Genomic DNA, 20,791 nt, shown 5'->3' with positions numbered 1-20,791 from the left:
ATCTTCATCTGAGTTTTTCGTTGTCTCCAGATTTCTCTGCAGTTCGTGTATGTTGTTAAAAACGCGGAACATCATTTTATTCCACACAACAGGCAAGCATTACCGTTAAGTCTATCATCCACCAAAATGTAGATTCGTCACGTGACAATTCTTACGCAAATGAGATTGAGGGAGACGTTAAGTTTGTTTTGATTTATTAATTTACTTACAATAACAATTTAAAATGTATTAACTTTTACATGTATTATTAACTGCATTATATAAATTTTTACTTCATAGAAAAAACTTTATAAATAAATATTTAGTAAAATTCTTAAGTCGCTATGGGGGAGCCAGGCCCCTCTGGCCCCCCCACAAGCTACGCCCATGAGCCTATAGTACTGAAAATATACATTTTAATGGGGGTGTTATTAGTTTTAAAACAGTCGCACATCATGAGAACTTACCAACATTTTCTGCAGTCGTCCAGTGAATAAATCTAGAGTTGGACTTTGAAAGTGTCACTGCACTGTTTACTTTTAGCCACACATGACTAGTGAAGATTCTTTCGTGAACGAATCGGTGTTTTTAACAAAGCTTTTAAGGGAATGAATCAGTAAACAAACGCGACTAAATCTTTTTAGTGCAATTCTGCTGCAATGTTAAAAGAATAAATATCAAGTCACTGCAAAGAAGTAAAAACTTCCACCCCCTTTTTTATAATACATGCATATATTACAATAGAATATCATAGAATAACTTCCATATTTATTTATTTAGTGTGTGTGCGTGTGTGTGTGTGTTTGTTTTGTGTGCTCTGTTTACACTGGTAAGTTTCAGTTTTGTTATGCTCTTTTGTGTGTACTGTATTGTTTGGAAGTACCACACAAAACGCTCTCAGTATTATGTGACTTCTCGCGAGATTACAGTTATGTCAACTCAACGTCGTACGTGGTTGCAGACAGACCCAAACAGTGTAAGAAGACTCCGCCAGGAATGCATCAGCAAAATGCGGAGTCTACCGGTCAACACGTCAAATACAGTCCCCGACGTTTGAATCTCTAAGTTTTGCACATGAAGCTTGAGGTGAAGGGCTGAAGGTGAAACTAAGCCTGCGTTTGAATTATTTATTTGACCCGTTAGCATCAGCACATTTCACGGTGCCATTCTCTGAGGCACTCGTTTGTCTATAGGAAGACAGCATGGCTGATATCGAGTCCTCCTTCGAATTTAGCTCATCTTTGACCAGCTCTTCGCTGCCTCCCCCGCGGACTCGAATCTTTAAGATCATCGTGATAGGAGACTCTGGAGTTGGCAAGACTTGCCTCACCTATAGATTCTGTGCAGGCAAGTTTCCAGACAAGACTGAGGCCACTATCGGGGTGGATTTTCGGGAGAAGGTTATTGAAATAGACGGCGAGAAAATCAAGGTGAGGATGCTTCTGATTTCAGGACTTTATTTTGCAAATTTACTCAATATGTGTTAATGTCATCCTGTAAAGCCTGACACACGAATTATTAGTCAGTCTCTTTTAAAATAGATTAGTTTATTGAACCTTTATATATAATGTAAATAAAGTTTGTGTGTTTTATGTTTTGTACCATATTTGATACACAAGGCTTTTATGGCCCATAGAGTATGATTTTATTCACAAAATTAAATCAGTAATGTTTTTATAACAATATAGCAGAATACTTGTGTATGAATATCAGTTGTCAGTATAAACCATCATGCATGTACTACATTGTTTTACAATCTACATCTACAATAGACTTTATAAGGTTGAAGAGATGGCCAATATAATTCAGGGTTAGATTTATTATTGAGACTGTCTATACATTGGTGGTACACCTGGTATTGGTGGTAATGGTGGTATTGGTCATAGCAGTATTATGTAACTAAATGTAAATTTCCAAAAACTCTCATGCACAAGACCCACACTTTATCACGTATATAATACCTACATGTGTTTGTCATTTATATGTGAACACACCCTGCATTCTCCTGCAATGTTAAAGGGATAGTTCACCCAAAAATGAAAATTCTGTCATTAATTACTCACCCTCATGTCGTTCCAAACCCGTAAGACCTTCGTCCATCTTCGGAACACAAATTAAGATATTTTTGATGAAATCCGAGAGCTTTTTGACCCTGCATAGATAGCTATACAACTGAAATGTTCCCAGGTCCAGAAACGTAGCAAGGACATCGGTAAAATAGTCCATGTGACATCAGGGGTTCAACCGTAATTTTATGAAGTCACGAGAATTATTTTTGTGTGCAAAGAAAACAAAAATAACGATTCAACAATTCTTCTTTTCTGCGTCACTGTCCTCCATCATTATAGAAACAGAACTTTCATTTTTGGATGAACTATTCCTTTAATTCAACGTCTATGTGAGATATATGATGCATTTTTATGCATGTGATTTAAAACGTATTGTTTTTTTTTTTCTTCATTTTTTTCATTTTGAAGGTTACCTCAGAGGGATTTGAACCCTTGCTGGACTTTGCCTACACCTCAAAACTCATCTTTACCAAAGAGAATGTGCTGGAAATCCGTAACTGTGCCTCTGTTCTTGGTTTCAAGAACTTGGACAAAGCCTGCTTTGACTTCCTTCTCCCCAAGTTCTTTGAGAGCAGCAGAAGTGCATCAAAAGTCCAGCGGAAGTGCTGCAAAACCAAATGCTGCAAATCACGAGGGGCTGAATTGAGCTCGATTGACGGGGATGATGTTATTGATGAAGACAAATCATTACTTCGGCCCTCGCAGCTTCAGCTTGAAGTCAAGGAGCCATCTTGTCCTCCTTCGGTGGCCATTGAGGACGTCGGAAAAAGCTGTCACAGCCAGAAAGACACGGATTACTCCCTCCTGTGCCCAAAGTACCGGAAGTTTCAAATAGCTTGCGGGAAGGAGCGATCCGGTCTGGATGTTTGCGACTCGAAACCCATGTCCCTTGACAAGTCAGAAGACGATTGTCCTTTAAACTGCCTACCTTGCTCAAGTAATGAAGACGGCAAGGAGATCTTATCATGCTATAAGACACCTCTCATTGGCAATGAAGATTCTTTTCTGCCTAAATGTCCCCTGAATCCTGGTCCTTGCACAGGCCAGCCATCATTTCCAATCTGTAATGAGTCGGCACAATCCATTTGTGACTCTGAAAAACGGGGAACGCCCCCTCGCTTAGGACTGGAGGATGGTGTGAGGCCATACATGGAGCTCAAAGCTGACCGATGCAGTAAACAGAGGAGCATGGAGGAAATAGAGGTGGCCAAACAGCTCACGTTCTGGCCGGATTCTTGTCAGGCTTCTCCCTCTGGCCTGGGCTTGGTGGCGAAACCCTCGAATCTCAACTGTCTGAAAAGCTGCCATCCGGATCCCAGAGCAGTGGAGTGTCCGTTCCTGCAGAACTTTGGCGCGGTGGGAGCTCATCTTCACGATGGAGAGGGGGGACCCACGTCACAGGGCAGTCCATACATGCCCTCCAACCAGTCAGGGGAGGACTCTGATAGCTTTTAAAGGGATAGTTCACCCAAAAATGAAAATTCTGTCATTAATTACTCACCCTCATGTCGTTCCAAACCCGTAAGACCTTCGTCCATCTTCGGAACACAAATTAAGATATTTTTGATGAAATCCGAGAGCTTTTTGACCCTGCATAGATAGCTATACAACTGAAATGTTCCCAGGTCCAGAAACGTAGCAAGGACATCGGTAAAATAGTCCATGTGACATCAGGGGTTCAACCGTAATTTTATGAAGTCCTTGCTATGATCCTGGACGCGGGAACATTTCAGTTGCGTTGCTGTCTATGCAGAAAGTTCTTGGATTTCATCAAAAATATCTTAATTTGTGTTCCGAAGATGAACGAAGGTCTTAACGGGTTTGGAACAACATGAGGCTGAGTAATTAATGACAGAATTTTTATTTTTGGGAGAACTGAATATGCATGTATGATGTAAGTTGACAGCTAATAGCTCTCCCTTTTTCCCCTCTACCAGGTCCAGTTGTGGGACACCGCAGGCCAGGAGCGCTTTCGAAAGAGTATGGTGCAGCACTATTACCGCAACGTCCACGCTGTGGTGTTTGTCTACGATGTCACCAATGCCGCTAGTTTCCGAAGTCTTCCGGCGTGGATCGAGGAGTGCCGTCAGCATGCCTTGGGCCAAGAGGTGCCTAGAATCTTGGTCGGCAACAAATGCGACCTGCGGCATGCCGCTCAAGTAAGTACCGACGTAGCGCAGCAGTTCGCTGATGCACACTCAATGCCTCTGTTCGAGACCTCTGCCAAGAACCCCTACGGAAACGACGACGGCGGTCGGAATAATAGTGACCACGTGGAGGCCATTTTTATGACGGTGGCGCACAAGCTGAAATCTCAGAAGCCGCTGGTGTTAAGCCAACCACCGTGCGGATCAGGAGATACTGTCACTCTCAGGAGACAGGACGAGGAGGACAGGGGAACTTGGGGCTGTGGATGTTGGAGGAGCTAATGAAGGAATCACCACTTACAGGATGGAGATGACAAAGGTGAAGCACTTTTTAAAGAAGCAGATTCAGAGGTGCTTTTGTGTTATCTATGAAGGGTTGAGGACACAGGAACATCTCTTCTCAAGATTTCTTTTTGTATCTGATCTGGCCATTATTTTAAAGGGAAAAAACTTTCCTCCATCACTCAAACCAGAGGCTTTGAGAAGTTGCATGTAGGCCCATTTGCCTTACATATACAAGCTTCATCTATTATGTGTCAGCCTGTCTAGTTCATATCATATTCCACTGCCAATCATGCACTACATTTTCTAGATTTTTGCAGTTCTGCAGGTGAATTGAACAATGAAATCTTCATGCATAACATGTTGCCTTTTTCATCATATTTTTTAAACAATTTTTGCCGCAATTAGATAAACTGTTCTGTTAAATCACTTCAGCCTCCAAGGTAAATCTGGTTTAGTCTGTGTGTTTGTTGTTTGTTCTCTCATTCTATGTCACCCACACACATGCAGACACTTCCTGTGAAAGTTGTCAGTTCTCTCAAGAGAAAAGAGAAACCGACGAACAAACACTTAAATGCAGGTTATTTATTAGTGCTGCTAATAGATATTAGACAAATGTGAGATGAATTTAAAAGTAAAATAAAGCTGATATACTTTTTTTTCCAAAAAAAAGGAGCCAGTCCTAGTCCACTGCCAGTGTTTTATTTATTGTCAATTTATTTTCTTCTAGCAGCCATTCATCTGAATAAAATCTACTGTAAAGACATCTGGGTTATGCATGATAACCAGTCCTTCCTGTGAATCATGTCAAAATGTAGATAAGTTAGGTAAAAAGGGACAAGAATTCGCTGACAATATCTACTTTAGTGTCCACAGCCAGGATTTGTATGTAGTACTGCTTTGTTAGGCAAAATGAAAATGATCTGTACTGTATAATAACAGATTAGTACCTCATATTATTCATGGCATCTGCTCTGTGCATGGCATAAATCTGAACAAAGGGTCTGATATCAGTCTATATTTCAGTATGTAATCTATCAGTACAAATATACAGATATGCTAATGGCTAAATTGTCTTTCCCTTCGGCCATCTTCTTTCCAACACTGATATGCAGAACAGAGTTCAATCCATTACAGGGAATATTCACTCATGTCTTTATGTAACCACAGCTGGTCCTGTGGAGTGCATGAAAGAAGCTCAGACATGACATGCTTTATTTGATTTATGGGGAATTGCCAAAAAGAGGTTTTGCATATGATTTCTGGTTAATTTTTTTGAAGTAGGTTGGTTAAGGGCCTGATTAGCTGATGCATTGCGTTGTTTGATTCGGGTACAATAGGGGAGCATGTGATTAGTTGAGGAATTGTGCACGGTTAATGATGGCTCTTAAATATTTAAATGCAACATGTTGAATGCACACTAAGACTTGTCTATTTGTGCTTAACGTTTTGACTCTGGGTGCTTACAGAAGGTTCATATCTAATCTATCTGCCAGAAACAACATGAGCTTTGATGATTTTTGTAGGTTCATGTTGAACTGGTCTTGATAAAAACATACTCTTGGTCTGGATTCTCTCCACTGTTGTCTGTACTGATTTTTCGCTTCACCCAATGTACCATTTTAAGTGTCCTTCAGAATTTGCTTTTTTTCTGTCTTCATTAACACATTAATAAAATAGTTAATGTGAAATATGAGCAGATCTCAAAAATCTACAAAAACAGCTTGAAAATTCTAATTGCAGAAAACATATGGAAGATTATTAACATGTTTAAGTGTTACATTTTTATTATAGGTAATTGTTTATTATTCTTGGGATAATTATGCATCTTTGCAACCAAAGTGTATGAGCCAATTCATGATATCAGGGGTCAGCAGTTGATAAAATAGCACCTTGCAATGCCAGAACTCAAGCATGTACAACATATCTTTACTAGTCATTTGTCTGATTCAACTCATGCCTTCAAATGTTGGTCAGTGAGTTAGTGACATAGTTTTGGGAAAATAAACAAACCATCAATGCACTATAATCAAAGGATTGGTTTGAACCGTTTCAGTGTTTTACTAAAAAAATAAAGTACCACATCTTTGAATTTCAGCTGACTAGCGTTGTGCCTTATTTGTCTAATAAACGTGCATATGTGACCCTGGACCACAAAACCAGTCTTAAGTAGCACGGCTAGCTATTGCTACAAATATACCCGATATTTGTTGCAATAGCCAACAATACATTGTATGGGTCAAAATTATCGATTTTTCTTTTATGCCAAAAATCATTAGGATATTAAGATCATGTTCCATGAAGATATTTTGTAAATTTCCTACCGTAAATATATAAAAGCTTAATTTTTGATTAGTATCAAGTATTAGTATTGCTAAGAACTTCATTTGGACAATTTTAAAGGTGATTTTCTCAATATTTTTTTAGTTTCTCAAACGTTCTTGCACCCTCAGATTCCAGATTTTCAAATAGTTGTATATCAGTCTAATATTGTCCTATCATAAACCATACATCAATGGAAAGCTTATTTATTCAGCTTTCAGATGGTGTATAAATCTCAATTTAAAAAAATTGACCCTTATGACTGGTTTTGTGGTCCAGGGTCACAAATGGGAACTTAATGTTCAGACTAGAGACTTATTTTAAAGTAATAACATTGCAAAATACTGATACTGATACTGTCCCTTGGTATGTTATCTGAACATCCATTGAAATTAATGGTTTGTAAATTCATAAAGAGGCAAATAGAACACTTAATTTGTTATATATTGTTTATTGTAAAATATATACATATAGGTTTACATGTGCAAAATATCAGTCTATCATGTAAAAAGTATAAAGCTAAAAAAAAAACACAAAGATAATATAAAATATGGCACTGATAAGAACTTAAAAATCAAGAAACAAATTTAAGTTGATTTGAAACAAGCAGGCTTGATGAAATCTGGACATTTTTCGCTTTATGGGGAAAATTAATGAACTATATTTACCAATATTTCACATCAAAAAAAACATATCAATTACTAAGCTATTCTGCTATACGGTGGAAGCGTGGAGAGGTCTCGCTGTTCCTGCTCAGGACAGCGATCAATGAATGACATGGGGGAGTGAAAGATTCGCTCATCTCCATCTGCAAGAGGCAAAATAAAACCTCATTACAGTTGGCCACATCCTCACTAACATCATCATAATGACATACGTTGTGGCTCATATAGCAGATGACTTATGAAATATGATTTCGTTATCTCAGTGTCCAAAGCCACTCGAACAACACATCTCTCACGTACCTTGCCAAGTGCATACAAGTTCAGTTGGAGTAACAGGGTCATTCTGAGGAACTAGAAACTCCTGTAAAATACACAACCATGCAGTAATTATCAGCTCAATCTTGCATACTGTATACTAACTTCAAAATACTGCACTTTCTTGTCTTACATAAAATTTCACCCACCATGCCATTTGCGGAGTCGTAGCAGCCGCAAAGCGGCAGACTGCGGCAGCCGACATAAGCAGTGAGAGAAGAAAAGAGCAAAGACCCCACGCAGGCCACCAGAAGGGTGCTGTTTGCTCCTTTCACCATCCGGCTGAGCACGAACCTCTACACAAGACACCGCTTTATCAACCATTTGTATGTTTTAAACTGAGCGTTTAACGTATGGGAGAGTAAACATAATCTAGTGTGACTGTACCACTTCAGGGATAGGATGGGCATGGAAGACCTCATCATCCTCTTCTCCATAGCTGAGAGTGACGCAAGCATAAACGAAGACAATCACAACAGCAAAAAGTGACATCACTGATGATGCAATCATGACATTTACCTAAACATATTAATGAGAACATGTTAATATCAACAGGTAGAAAGAGACAACCGTCAGGAGAAATAATGTGGATTAGTCGGATCAGAAATTACCAAAATTGGGTTTTTCTTCTGGGATGCAAAGAGGGCAAGTACACCAGGGGCAGCCATAATCTAAAAGAGGAGGAAAAAGTGAAATAAACTTTATAGAATCATATCGAGCATCTCAAGGGTGATGGTAAATAAAATGAGATGCGAGAAAAAAAATTACTACATTTAAATGCTTTTATTTTCTCACAAAACTTTTGCATTCCCCTAAGAAACTTCAGATTTGCTCGCAAACCTTTGTGATGTAAATAATATGAGAAAAAAAAACTATATTTCAGAGGTTTTGGAAGAGAATGCAAAGTTTCTCGGGGAATGCAATCTTACAGAGAGAACGCAAAAGCATTTTTCCTAACATCTCATATTTTTTTCATCACCAGTCCTGTTTGGGGCCCTGTAGAATCACTGTCTCTTAGTGTAGACACATGCCACAAGAGGGTGAATACAAGTCAAGAGGGTGATACCTAAGCCTAACCTTCTTCATCATAATGTGTATAATCTTCAATCACTAAAAATCAGCATTAATAAGTTCATCCTAAACCACATTACAGCAGTGAGAAACATTTACAGTAAATGGCTACGAAGGAAAGTCATGTTAGCATGATAAAATAGCAAAATGTGATCTGTTTTAATATGAGATACAAACGCTAATTCTATTTTTCCTAACATAACTTTTTTTACCTGACTTTGACTCTGTCCCAGTTTGCTACACAATACTGGAAAACTGGGATGGTGCATTATAGATTAACGTGGGAACTATAACTACGTTAAGTCATATTAAAGTAAATAAATTGTCAGTTTTAAGGTTTCTCACCAGTCCAGCCCAGAGTGGAGCCCTAGTTTCACTCAGAGTAGTGCTCTTGCGGAAGACTGCGTCCATAAATCCGCAAACCACGCAAAGCCCCGCGCACGCCGCCTGAAGGATGCCGAGGACCACCACACTCTTCTGATTGAAGATAAAATACCTGTAACGGTCCATCTCAGGCCTTCGGCGGAGAGAGAAGAGGTAATGTGTTTCACGTTCATATATATCATTTAAAAGAGAAAAATCCTAAACTATTATGTCTCCGAACGGAGCTGGATCCTCTATCAAACGTCTAATGACTTGAAATCGTCACGATCGCATTTCACGTTGTGCGTTGATTCTGAAACTACAAAACGACTTTACTAACTTAATTTTACTAAACGCTATACTTAAACTATGCTACGCCCGATTTAATATGTATAAAGTGGTGTATAAGTCCTATAAATTAGAATAAATGTAGTATTTACCTGTGCCGTTTTTCCTTATCACTTCCGGACCGCTTTTGTTTGGAAGCAAGCTGTGAAACCCAGCGTGTCACTCATTTACCTGGAGCGCGCGCAGGTGCAGCACGATGACCACGCCCCGACAGTGTGGATATTTACAGTGTTGACGTGACCTAATTACTTGGGCATTGAATATTCCTCCATTTTGGCTTAGAGAAAACCTGATTCATATTTTCAACATTTTACTAATAATATTATAGCTGAGAACACTGAAAAGATGAGTCCAATTGTGCTCTGCGCTGGAGTTTTTATTGATAAATCTTTGTTGATAGCTTTTGCATATCAAAGGCTGAAGTTTAGTTCAGTAGAAAGATTTCTCTTAACCTTGTGCCTTATTCTCAAATACTGTACATTCTGTTCAGTCTTTCCCCCCACACATACAGTACACCTTAACTTTCTTTTAATGGTGTCAGGTTTTCTTGGAAAAAAAAAACAACACAAATAAATAAACAGCTCTGTCTGTGTAATACTGTACTTCAAGACTACTAGAGCCTATTTAAACGTAACTGTAGCTGTTTGCACATGCAAAAGGAGACAGAACAAATGGTTTTACAAGAATAATTGTTGGTAATATCAACATAAAAAAATATCTATATTTTCAGTTCTCAGGGGAAACATGAGAAGAGCAGCAAAAGACACTATACTGGTTTAATACTGCATAGTTATCACAAGTTGTGGTAAAGAGGTCATATACCTCCAAGAATCGTGACATCGGTCTTTAAAACTTTCAAACTCCATTCCATGGATTTCAGTCAAAGTGCCTTTAAATCACTTGCTCTTTTTCAGTCTCTGTATTCTTGTAGCGTAACCAAATCAGTCACCAACTGACACACATACTAGTCCTTCCACATTGTAGAACCATAGAATTTTGGATTCGAGGATTTCACAGTTACAATCCTTGTAAACTGATGAGGTGACAGAAATCAGTTCAGAAGAGTGATTACTTATTAGTGTTAGCTGCAAGAAGGTCAAAGAAGAGTTTCTGGTGGTAGTTATAGGCTGGGATGGGAGATCATGTTTTTTCAGACAGCGGTGGTGAGCGTCTTAGCAGGTCTCATCAGCACCTTTTCCAGACTCCATCTGCTGAAACTCCAGCAATTGCTTTGTGTACCATTCTGGTGCCTCTGGACTAGACTTCCCTGATGGCTCATGGTCATAACCATAAGCAACAGTGAGTTCTTCATCTTTTTCCACAGCATGGATTGTTCGGATGCATTTTATTTGCCCAAAACGAGGATGGATGTACCTTGACAGGTAAAAACAGCTGTTACATGACTAACCCATTTTTGTCCAACAATAAGATTGTTTATATTTAAATATCTAACAAAATGCTACTCAATTTAATATAGGAAACAAAAGCACTACATCTCTGTATATTACTAAAATGAACATTAACACTCACGGATCATATTTGCAATTGGGAGTGAAGGAGTGATTGGCCTTGTGACCTAGAGATGCACAATAATTCTCCATCAGATTGAAAGGTTCTGGAACATCAATCACAGTGTCCTCATCCAATGAAATAGTGTTCCCATTCAGGGACCAGTCACGACTATCCACCTGTTAAATTTAATATAAAAAGATTTTTTTTTAAACTTTAATTTAACACACCATGCATCCTTTAATATTTTTAAAAGTATTACATTCTGTCCTTGAACAATGTAAAATGCAAACAGACAAACCTCTGTATGTGTAATGCGGACACCATTATACAAAGCCATCACTGTGTTAGCCTCAGCCTCAGTTTTTGCAAATAGCCCTTCTCCAGCTCCAGAAATAAGTGACTGTCCAACATACACACTAAAACGAAGACAATCTTTCAGCTTGAATCAACAAGATGATGACATGATAAATACTGTATTATGCCTAGAGAACCAGCAGAATCTCCCCAATGAAATGACAAGACAGTACATCACTGGAACAAACAAATATATGCTTTTTGTTCAAAACGAGATTTGATAGATTGAGGTTTACATGGTTGATCACAGCTTGCACCAACCGTTGACTTTCGTAGGGGTCGGGCAGCAGTTTATGACCAGCGATACATGACGAGGTGGATTTATCGTAGCAGTAAACAGGACCTACAAAAGAGTAAAAAAAAAGTGTTAAAGATTAACGTACAACTAATTTTATACCAAGATTAACTTTTACTGATCAGATTTGGGTTTTTTAGCTTTAAATGAAGATTTGTAAATAAAACTGAAACTAACTATCTGGATCAACATTGAAGTGTGGTCTGCCGTTCTCTTGGGTGGTAAGAGTGGCAAGTCGGGCCTCAATCAGTTCTCCATCAACAAAGGAGCCATACAGAGCAGTACGGCCATCAGGATAAACATAAGCCACTGACTTTCCTGTCATCTCTCCGTCTTCATTCACTTCCCCAACCACGCAGGCGCCATCCTTAAGATGGCAGAGAAAAAAGAAAACTTACATACACATAATCCTGGAACTTTTCAATAGACTGATCCCAGTTCAATACATTATAATGCTGTCGATAAGAGTTTAATTTGTGATTTAAAGTGCTTGATGTTGGGCACAACATACCGGGTAGTAGACCCAGCACATGCCATAATGAATGTTGTCCTTGTACTGGCCCCTGAAGACCAGTTGACCTTCTGGATTGAACTCTTGAGCCGGTCCATTGAGCTCGCCTTCTACATAAGTCCCATGTAATGCTCCCCCATCCTCATAAGTATAAATACCCTGGCCCTGCAAAGCATCATCCACATAGAAACCCTCCAGCGTACTATGAAGGAAAAAAACAGGTGTTTTTTGGGTGAAATATAATTACCTTTTTCCACTATTATCAAAATAATTAAAAATAAGGCTTTTTAGTATGTAAGATTATAAAAATTAGACCCCAAAAAGAAGCAAACAAATTGTGGAGAAGGAAAATATGCAAGCTAATTAGATCTAAGACTGCTGGTGACAATACATGTGTCTGCATGTGCATTTGAATGACAGCGACAGCGCAGCCATTGTACTAATCAGCTGCCACTTTCCCATCTACACACCTTATTTATTTCCATCTCAACCTGGTACAGATCTGTGCGCCATTGGAATTTCCGTTACCCTCCCTCCCCCCAGCACCACATGTCTAGATGTGCTACAGGGGTTTTTCCTAGTTTACCTGGCAACAGCATGTATCCGAATCCCTATAATTCAGAGCATGTTTCAACAGTAATCTTTCCCTAATGTTAGCAGCAGCACAGCAGATCTAGTCCGCCAAAACCAATCCTACTTGCAATACATCCTTATGAATGAAACGATAAAACTATTTCGAGAGTCGTCATGATTTAAATAATCAAATCTGAGAGTCTGATCAACAGTGTCTAATATTCTATTTTTAAATCATATGCTACAAATCAATAATAGATCAGTGGTGCCACTGCCAACATAAAGTTTCATACCTGCCATCAAAAAAGAAGAACTTTCCTTTTCCATTTTTCTCCCCATGAATAAAGTGTCCCTCAAATCTGTCGCTGGAGGAGTAAGTCACAGTGCAAAAGCCATGAGGTTGGTCATCCTCATCCAGTGGTCCTAAAAAATCATGAAATTGTAATCAGAATCAGAGATAAGCCAAGTAATAGACTGATAAATAACTAATGCACTGCATGCCCAACAATGACACTAATTTTAATGGACCAGGTTGATAAAATCAGTTCAGTTAGATACTTGGCATTTAGAAAAAATATTTAATACTAAGCAACAGTACACTAATTGATGGGCACTAAGTGCTGGGTTTAATGGTGATAGTTCAAAGCTGAGAACTACGTGCATCTGCAGTTTTGGATCAAACTTTAAAGCTGAACTTGCAACTTTTGTGTCAACACCCCACTTGTTTTAACCACGTGGCTTCATCCAATCCCATACATGTTCATCCAAATACGAATCTAGCTTATATATAGGGCATTTACAGACTTCTAAAAAGATTATATATATATATAATACAAAGTGTCAGAGAATGTAATAAAAATGAAAGGTATTTTAAGAGAAATCAATTGTCTAACTACGTTTATTCTTTCCGTTTATGCTATCTCAGTTCATGGGACTTCAGATAGAACTGTAGCTAAGTCTAAAAGTCGAAATAACACTTGCTGTCACCTGGAGGATTTAAAAAGTCCCAAGCTTACGGGCCTCGGTTGCTTGACAGCTTGTGTACGGAGGAAAGCTGTCGGTAGGCTAATCCTCGGCGGAATGAGACTGCATAAAAGCCGAGAAGACGACAAAAACAAATTCATGCAACGTTTGTGTATACGCATCTCGTACCTTCCACCACTTCTTCCATGTTGTCATCATCGCTGTCCATGATTGCGCTACCTCTGTTGTTTATTAGAGGTATAATGGTCTGCTTCTATATGCCTGTCGCGGAAGCTTCACCAGCGCAGAGCTGAAGGTTCCCGGCGCACAGTGTCTGACATCATCAGCGCCGAACGCACAGCACAGATTTCCAGCTACACAAGAGAGCGCTGTGCTCCGGCGCTGGAAAGTCCGAATCATTTTAGCGAATCGGTTCACTCGGACAATTCGCTTCTATCAACTAGTTAAAAATTATTCAGTGATTTGCTTGAGTCTTCATCAAAACTACGACCGGGAACCCAAAACCCTACCCTTACAACGTCACCACGATGCTTTCTAGCTGCTTTTTGTTGTGGAATATACATAAACTGTATAAAAACAATATATTAAAAAAAAAAAAAAACCTGAGTTGAATCTGACAGGTCGCGCACTGATTCGAACCAATCGTACACTATATGCTCCCTAAAAAGAACTACTGCTTGAAAAGTTCGTTGGTAAAATTTGTAAATTTAGTTGAATCTAAGTATTATTATGGGGCCCAAGTTCTAAAACACACGAGACATAAAGCAACTGTCATTCTCAACTCGTACTGTTTGACTTGGAACGATGGCTGGCGATCCGATGCGTAGTATGACGTTACACTCTGTCTGTGTAAACTTTAGACCGGTTCTTCCTGATCTCCAAAACAGGAGGTAATCTGCAATAGAGGCGGAAATACTGACCTTATTTCACCCTTCTTCTTTTTTTTTTTGCGAAACTTTATCAAAAAAGTAGTTGTATCGGACATTATCACCACAAATATGACTTCGGATCTGCCAGTTCTCCTCGCAGCAGTGTCGATACTGTCTGCTGTCCATCTGGGTAAGCAGCTCATCTTCTTCATCAAAAATTACATGCGTTCAGTCACTGCACTGCAACTGCACTGTTCAATCAGGATAGTATTAAAAAAATCTAAGACTTAAAATCATAAAGGTTGTTCTTACATGTTCAAAGTTTTTGCATTTGCTACAGTAACTGTGTGGGTCATCAATTCTTGATGTTAAATTATAGGTTATTCTAATCAGTTTATAGGTGTTTTAAATAGGCTACACGGATCCTTTTTTAAATAACCATTTGATGTATTTATAGAATTAACTTTTTGAACTTAAAAGTCTTCTATTAAGGCATCAGGCCAATTTTAAATGCTGAAAAGACCTGTTATCTTAACACTAAGTCAATGACATGTCTCTGTAGAACATAATGACCTCTTGTTTTTCATAAACGCTGCCAAAACCAGTCTACTGTGTAAATCAGGTCAAGTCAAGGTTTACTAAAATAATGTTTGATTCTAGGGCCATTAGTGAGCTATTTCAAGATAACTCAGTTACTGTAGGCTTGTAAGTCATAAATCAGAAAGGGTCTATAAATGTTTATATGGTTATCAAGGTAATAATACACTTGAAATCATACATCAGATGCATAATTATTAGTCTTTTTTTATTTGCAAAGTTTGGTAAAAACAAATAATGATAGTGGTTGAATTTCTTTAGCATTTCAGGCAAGACGTGTGGGGTGGTCAAGGATGAAACATAAAATTATGCCACCCACTGTTACTGGTCCACCTGAGTTTGAAAGGACATTTCGTGCACAGTAAGATCTTTGAAGCCAAACTGCATCATTGATGCCTCTCATACGTCACACACTTCTCTCTCTTTTCATTCATGAAAAATCATATGTAATTTCAAAAAATCTTGATTGGTTGGCAAGCTGTCACGGATAATCCTAACTTGAATAAACCTGTACAAACAAATCATCAAATATTAAAAATATGTCCTTCCACTATTTCTTTAGCCAGAATAGTGTAGAGTCATATTCCATTTTCTTGGCGGTATTGTGGATCTCTGGCATCTTTTTCAATGAAGGTATGTTACATAGTGTATTCTATAATTATTTCTATAACAATGATATAGTAATATGGTGGACCAAAAAAAAAAAAAGAGGAACCGTTTTATAGCTTATAAAAAGATCTTCATGTTTCCCCTTTCACAGTGCTTGCTGCTTTTGGAGGACTTCTATATATTGTGGGCAGAGAGATGTACTTTACTGGCTATATTCGTGAAAGCAAGAAAAGGTGATAATCAAAACATAAGTTATTCAAGTTATTAGAAATAAATAAATATATAATTTCTTTATATATTCTTTCCTTTGTTTCTAGGTTGCCAGGGTTTTACTTGGTGTTGTGTGCCCTGTTATTCCTAACTGTGATGGCTACCGTTGGAATTATTCAGTCATTTTTGGACAAATATCTCAACATAAGACTTCTCTGAATAATTTAATTAAAATTTTCAAAATAGTTTTCACCAATTTATTAAACAAAAGGCATGTAAAATGTATTCTTACATTATGCATGTTTCAGATAAGCTTGATTTGTTTATGTGTCAGTTTATTCTAATTCTAAGATTTATATTACAGTATTAATTCAGAGGACACAGTTATAAACTCTAAATTACTGCTATTCACTTGTTGAAAGCATGGTCTTTAGTGGATGTCATTTGGACTGAATTGGAATGCTAATATATTTTGTAAGTACTTATCAAAATCGAGTTTGGTTTTGAGAACTAGTGTGTCAAAACTGACAGATTTGTCCTGATTCAGGTCACCAAGGAGAAATGGGTCTTCTTATAAATGCAGATTGTCTTGAGAAACATTAACGATTTATTGTCTGTCACTCTGTCACTTGCATTCCTATTTAGAGTATTTTTGAACATGTTAGAACTTATAAGTTGAATTTAAAAGGAATGAATAAACCAATGAAGCTCTTAAATATTTTAATGTGTTTTTTCTTAATTATATCAAGAAATTTGCATCATCTTTACATGTCACATCCTTATCACAAGGATATTTAGGTCAATAAAAGATTTCTGTAGAAATGAATTTTGTTACCATGCACTTGCTTTAAATGAACCTTGCAATCATTTTTCATGTACCATTCAATACACCAAGTCATTAACAGTGAGTACTTTAACTGTACTAAAAATGTATTGTCTTGAATTGGCTTGGATTGGCTGTGGTCGTAACACGTTTGACAACTACAGGACACTTCCCCTTGTTTCCTGCCTTGTCCACTGCAGCAACTTCCAAATCTTCAAGACAGCAGATGCCAGAATAATGCAAAAGGGTTGCATTGTAGCCATTTTCATCTAGACCATCATATTGAGTTATGTTGCTAAAACCCGCACCAAAAGAATTAATTTGGGTGTGATCAATTCCTGAACCGTTGCCATCTGACATAATATACCTCACTTCCAAGATTGTATTTCCACATGACAAAAGACAGTCAGAATTCTCATTTACCACATGACACACTGGTGGAGTAAAATCTGTTACCTGAAAAGAAAAGAAACAATATTTCTTTCAATCAAATTCCATAGTAACTGCATCTAACTTGGAGAGGTAAAGCTGTAGAGAATATTAACAGGTAACTTGACTAGGAAAAGTTGAATTTCACATTTTACAACTGTTTACAGTACACCTACAACACAGATGTTGTACTTACATTCAGTATAACATCTTGTCTTTCTCTCTTTACCATGTCAGCATCTTTCATTGCTTCATTCTCACTGACAACATCATCATGTTGTGGAAAAGCCTGTGACCATCCAATCAGCATGCAGAGAAAGACTATTGTCTTTGTGATCTGAACCATTTCGATCAACTGTGAAGAGTTTAAAAAAAAAAAAAAAAAAAAAATTAAGATTAAAGTTTATGCATTTTTGATGGGAGAATTAATTTCCATTAAAACATTCCACATTTATGTTGTAACTTTTCCAGTAAAACATTTTAAGATCTTTTATATAAGATAACTCTAACAAAAATGTATAAATTAAGCTTTGTTTTCAAAGAATATATCTTGAATTAAGAGTAGATTTAGATTTAAAACAATAAAAAAAAACATAATTCAATATATTTTCTCAAAACATAAGTCTTAATGCTCTTTTTTTAAATTCAAGTTAATTTAGCTTGTTTTAGAGATGCTTAGATATTTTTTTACAGTGATAAATCACAGTTCAGAAGACATCTTTGTCTTAATATATGTTTCTAAAATTGATTTTCTATTCAATTTGTGATTTCAGACCTTAAGTGAATTTATCAAATAAAATATAGGCCTTTAGGCTATAAAAATAGAGATGCACACTATATTCTAGTAGCAAAATCAAAAGGCATCAGTAGACCTATAGATATTCATTAATATTTACAAGTCATCAAGTTGCATTGCAGTAAATAATTGTTGATTATTTTTTACTTACTGTTGTAAGTGATGAAACCTTCAGTGGAAAGTAGTGAAATCTCAGGTAGCCGGTCTTTGTTCTATCTGAATTATTTTGTTGAGATGTTTCGGTCCTGTCTCTGACACACTCACACAAATTTACAGCGTTACATTTTGTCCGTGGAACATAACTTGCACAATACTGAACTTTCAAAGCAAAATTGAATTTGTTGTCAATGTTTAATCGGACTCCATGTTCATGCCAATGAATAGCACTCTGGTGCATTTGTTATTTAATGCCTTCCAGGCTGTATAGTATTATTAGAATGGATAATGCTAAGTATGTCTATAAGAAATAAATATTGCATAAACACTAAAATCACTGAACTAAATGCATTAGGATCTTCAGTACGTTCAGTGATGTTAAATAATATAACCCTAAAGTTTAGTTTTGGTGTTTAGGTTAGGTCACTAAACCTTCGCATTATATTAGATAGAAATAGCTTCTGATAAGTGCAGATGAACACTTATATAGTTCAGTACTGCTAGATGCAATTTAAGTGATATATTTTCTTTAGCATTTATCAAAAACAAAGAATATTTTATTAGAGATTAGTGTTTTATAATGTGATATTTAGCTGTATCTTATAATGTGTTAAATATGAGGAATGTTAAAGTTTTATTGTCTGTCGCTGTCCTTTGCATTCACATTTAGAATTTTTTTTTTACATTTTAAAACTGATGAGCTGAATTTAAAAGCAATTAGTAAATCGGTAATCGAATGTGGAAGCTTTTCATTATTTTATTTAAGGAATTTTTCCTTCATTATGATATCAGTAAATTTGCATCACCCTGTCTTTATGCACCCCAAAATATCAATATTAATTTTAATTCAGAAAATGCCAAGTATGGTATGTATGAATTACATTGCTACTGTTTTTTGTTAAATAAATTCATATAGGACAAACACATTGTCACATCCTTATAAATGAACTTAGTAAGCATGCGTTTGCTTTAGATAAACTTTGCCAGGACCAGAAAAAGTATAAATCATAAACAGTTTATTAGGATCATGTTGACCAGGCAAGGTTTGCTGAATGAAAATAGATGAAAATATGTTTCTCGCTATTTCAATGTAACTCATGTTTTTTTTTTTTAAAGATAACTTGATTTATAAGCAACAAATCAGGCTGGTTCTTTGAATTTGTTTCTTAAAATGTTTATATGATCATCAAGTTATTCAAATCATAGATAACTGTCGTTTATTATTTAACTTTAACAATGCCAACGTATGTTCTCACTCTTTTTATTCATAAATAATTGTGTATGAAAATTACTACATTAAAATTAATTAATGAATTATTCAAATAAAAAAATATAAACAAATCTCATGGATTTCATTCATGTATGTGAAACTCTTTAATCTATCAATCTGAGGATGCATAGAAAAAGTAGATGGGCTTGGCCACTTGGTGGCGCTATAACACACACACACAAAAATGAATGGTTTGTGGCTACTGGGCAATCAGTCCCCGTAATCTGAATAACATAAAGACGGTTTTTTAGCAGTCTATGAAGTCGAATAAAAGTTAGAATAAACAGAAATACATACGGCTACTTTAAAAACGTTGACTTTATTCTATATAATGATACAGCAGCCTATATGAATGCAGAAAAATAACAATAAAAAAGTGCAAGCAACAACATTTTCATGTACCATGCAATAGGGGTAGACTGAGTACAGTAGAGACACTTTCTGCTTTTTTCATCACTACACAAAAACTAGATGCCGAAATGAAGCGATTTTTCACATGATATTTCTTTTGCTTATGTACTAAAATATCATAAACTAATAATAGCCATAAGTAGTTTATATTTTCCACAATTAGCTCATAAATATAAGGTGCATTTTTCTCTCAAATGTACCCATATACAGTTGAAACCCTTTCTTAATACTCTAAAGCTGGCTAACCATTTATTGCAAATGTAATAAATTACAGTTGTGCATTTTTTTTTATTCAGATGTATTTATTCGTTTTATTTAATTCAGATTCAGTTAAACAATATAGGAACAAAATATTTAACACTAGAAAAGATATGGCAAACAGTACAAATGTAAACATAAGAGTAAAAATGTAAATTGTCATGGAAAAGAACAAAAACAGAAACAAAAATAAAGTCCACTCACTGACTACATTGCCTAACACACACACACACACACACAACATTTGTGTCCTCATAAACCATATATACCAGTACACACACACACACACACACACACACACACACATACAGGTATTAACATTATAGGGACATCCCATAAGCGTTGTGGTTGTATATTTCACAAAATGCTATGTTATCCTTTTAACATTCATGTTAGAGAATATGTCCATTAATAATAGACAGTTGAAATATCACAAATATCATTTTTTAAACATAATTTGCATAGCGTGTGTAAATGTGACTTTTAACCTATTATCATAACACCGTACATCGAAACAGCATGTGACGCAATAGGACACCTGTCTGAGTACAGTTGATACACTGCGTCTCAACC

The 20,791-nt window shown here is 36.7% G+C and overlaps 5 protein-coding genes and 1 long non-coding RNA gene across 9 annotated transcripts in view; 2 read left to right on the top strand and 4 right to left on the bottom strand.

The window, feature by feature from the left end:
• LOC107756479 (malate synthase, glyoxysomal-like) overlaps nucleotides 1-473 on the bottom strand; it is a 6,163-nt gene extending 5,690 nt beyond the window's left edge. The window contains exon 1 of the mRNA XM_016573624.1: nucleotides 447-473. Within this exon, the coding sequence (XP_016429110.1) occupies nucleotides 447-452 (6 nt within the window). The 5' untranslated portion in view covers nucleotides 453-473. The remainder of the gene's footprint in view (nucleotides 1-446) is intronic.
• Nucleotides 474-911: 438 nt separating this feature from the next.
• Nucleotides 912-4,934, top strand: rab33ba (RAB33B, member RAS oncogene family a). 2 transcript variants are annotated; one of them, XM_016573623.1, is made up of 3 exons: nucleotides 912-1,409; nucleotides 3,986-4,489; nucleotides 4,521-4,934. In XM_016573623.1, exons 1-2 carry the CDS (start codon nucleotides 1,182-1,184, stop codon nucleotides 4,475-4,477), a joined length of 720 nt encoding a protein of 239 aa, XP_016429109.1. In that variant the 5' UTR covers nucleotides 912-1,181; the 3' UTR covers nucleotides 4,478-4,489; nucleotides 4,521-4,934. The 2 variants fall into 2 exon arrangements, with proteins under 2 accessions (XP_016429109.1, XP_016429108.1); XM_016573622.1 differs by having other exon boundaries at nucleotides 3,986-4,934.
• Nucleotides 4,935-7,336: 2,402 nt separating this feature from the next.
• LOC107756443 (uncharacterized) lies at nucleotides 7,337-9,769 on the bottom strand. Of its 3 annotated transcripts, none has more exons than XM_016573548.1 (8): nucleotides 9,654-9,769; nucleotides 9,439-9,532; nucleotides 9,196-9,346; nucleotides 8,391-8,450; nucleotides 8,167-8,298; nucleotides 7,929-8,075; nucleotides 7,765-7,825; nucleotides 7,337-7,607 (listed from the first exon to the last, which is right to left on the bottom strand). In XM_016573548.1, exons 3-8 carry the CDS (start codon nucleotides 9,259-9,261, stop codon nucleotides 7,501-7,503), a joined length of 573 nt encoding a protein of 190 aa, XP_016429034.1. In that variant the 5' UTR covers nucleotides 9,262-9,346; nucleotides 9,439-9,532; nucleotides 9,654-9,769; the 3' UTR covers nucleotides 7,337-7,500. The 3 variants fall into 3 exon arrangements, with proteins under 3 accessions (XP_016429034.1, XP_016429033.1, XP_016429031.1); XM_016573547.1 differs by having other exon boundaries at nucleotides 9,196-9,327; XM_016573545.1 differs by lacking the exon at nucleotides 9,439-9,532 and having other exon boundaries at nucleotides 9,196-9,367.
• Nucleotides 9,770-9,923: 154 nt separating this feature from the next.
• On the bottom strand, nucleotides 9,924-14,135 carry setd7 (SET domain containing 7, histone lysine methyltransferase). The gene is made up of 8 exons (XM_016573621.1): nucleotides 13,959-14,135; nucleotides 13,100-13,229; nucleotides 12,234-12,435; nucleotides 11,900-12,089; nucleotides 11,689-11,770; nucleotides 11,372-11,489; nucleotides 11,092-11,249; nucleotides 9,924-10,935 (listed from the first exon to the last, which is right to left on the bottom strand). Exons 1-8 carry the CDS (start codon nucleotides 13,996-13,998, stop codon nucleotides 10,734-10,736), a joined length of 1,122 nt encoding a protein of 373 aa, XP_016429107.1. The 5' UTR covers nucleotides 13,999-14,135; the 3' UTR covers nucleotides 9,924-10,733.
• A 459-nt stretch (nucleotides 14,136-14,594) lies between these two features.
• mgst2 (microsomal glutathione S-transferase 2) lies at nucleotides 14,595-16,795 on the top strand. Its single transcript, XM_016573620.1, has 5 exons — nucleotides 14,595-14,849; nucleotides 15,518-15,617; nucleotides 15,819-15,889; nucleotides 16,017-16,098; nucleotides 16,183-16,795. Exons 1-5 carry the CDS (start codon nucleotides 14,789-14,791, stop codon nucleotides 16,292-16,294), a joined length of 426 nt encoding a protein of 141 aa, XP_016429106.1. The 5' UTR covers nucleotides 14,595-14,788; the 3' UTR covers nucleotides 16,295-16,795.
• On the bottom strand, nucleotides 16,781-18,434 carry LOC107756476 (uncharacterized). The gene is made up of 3 exons (XR_001641817.1): nucleotides 18,275-18,434; nucleotides 17,524-17,682; nucleotides 16,781-17,354 (listed from the first exon to the last, which is right to left on the bottom strand). It is a non-coding gene; the product is annotated as an uncharacterized LOC107756476 (long non-coding RNA).
• Nucleotides 18,435-20,791: the final 2,357 nt, after the last annotated feature.

This window comes from Sinocyclocheilus rhinocerous, unplaced genomic scaffold (genome assembly GCF_001515625.1).
Source record: "Sinocyclocheilus rhinocerous isolate Xijiao unplaced genomic scaffold, SAMN03320098_v1.1 scaffold111, whole genome shotgun sequence".
NCBI lineage: Eukaryota > Metazoa > Chordata > Actinopteri > Cypriniformes > Cyprinidae > Sinocyclocheilus > Sinocyclocheilus rhinocerous.
Note: the sequence above shows the minus strand (reverse complement) of the source record. Positions and strands in the feature narration are given on the sequence as shown.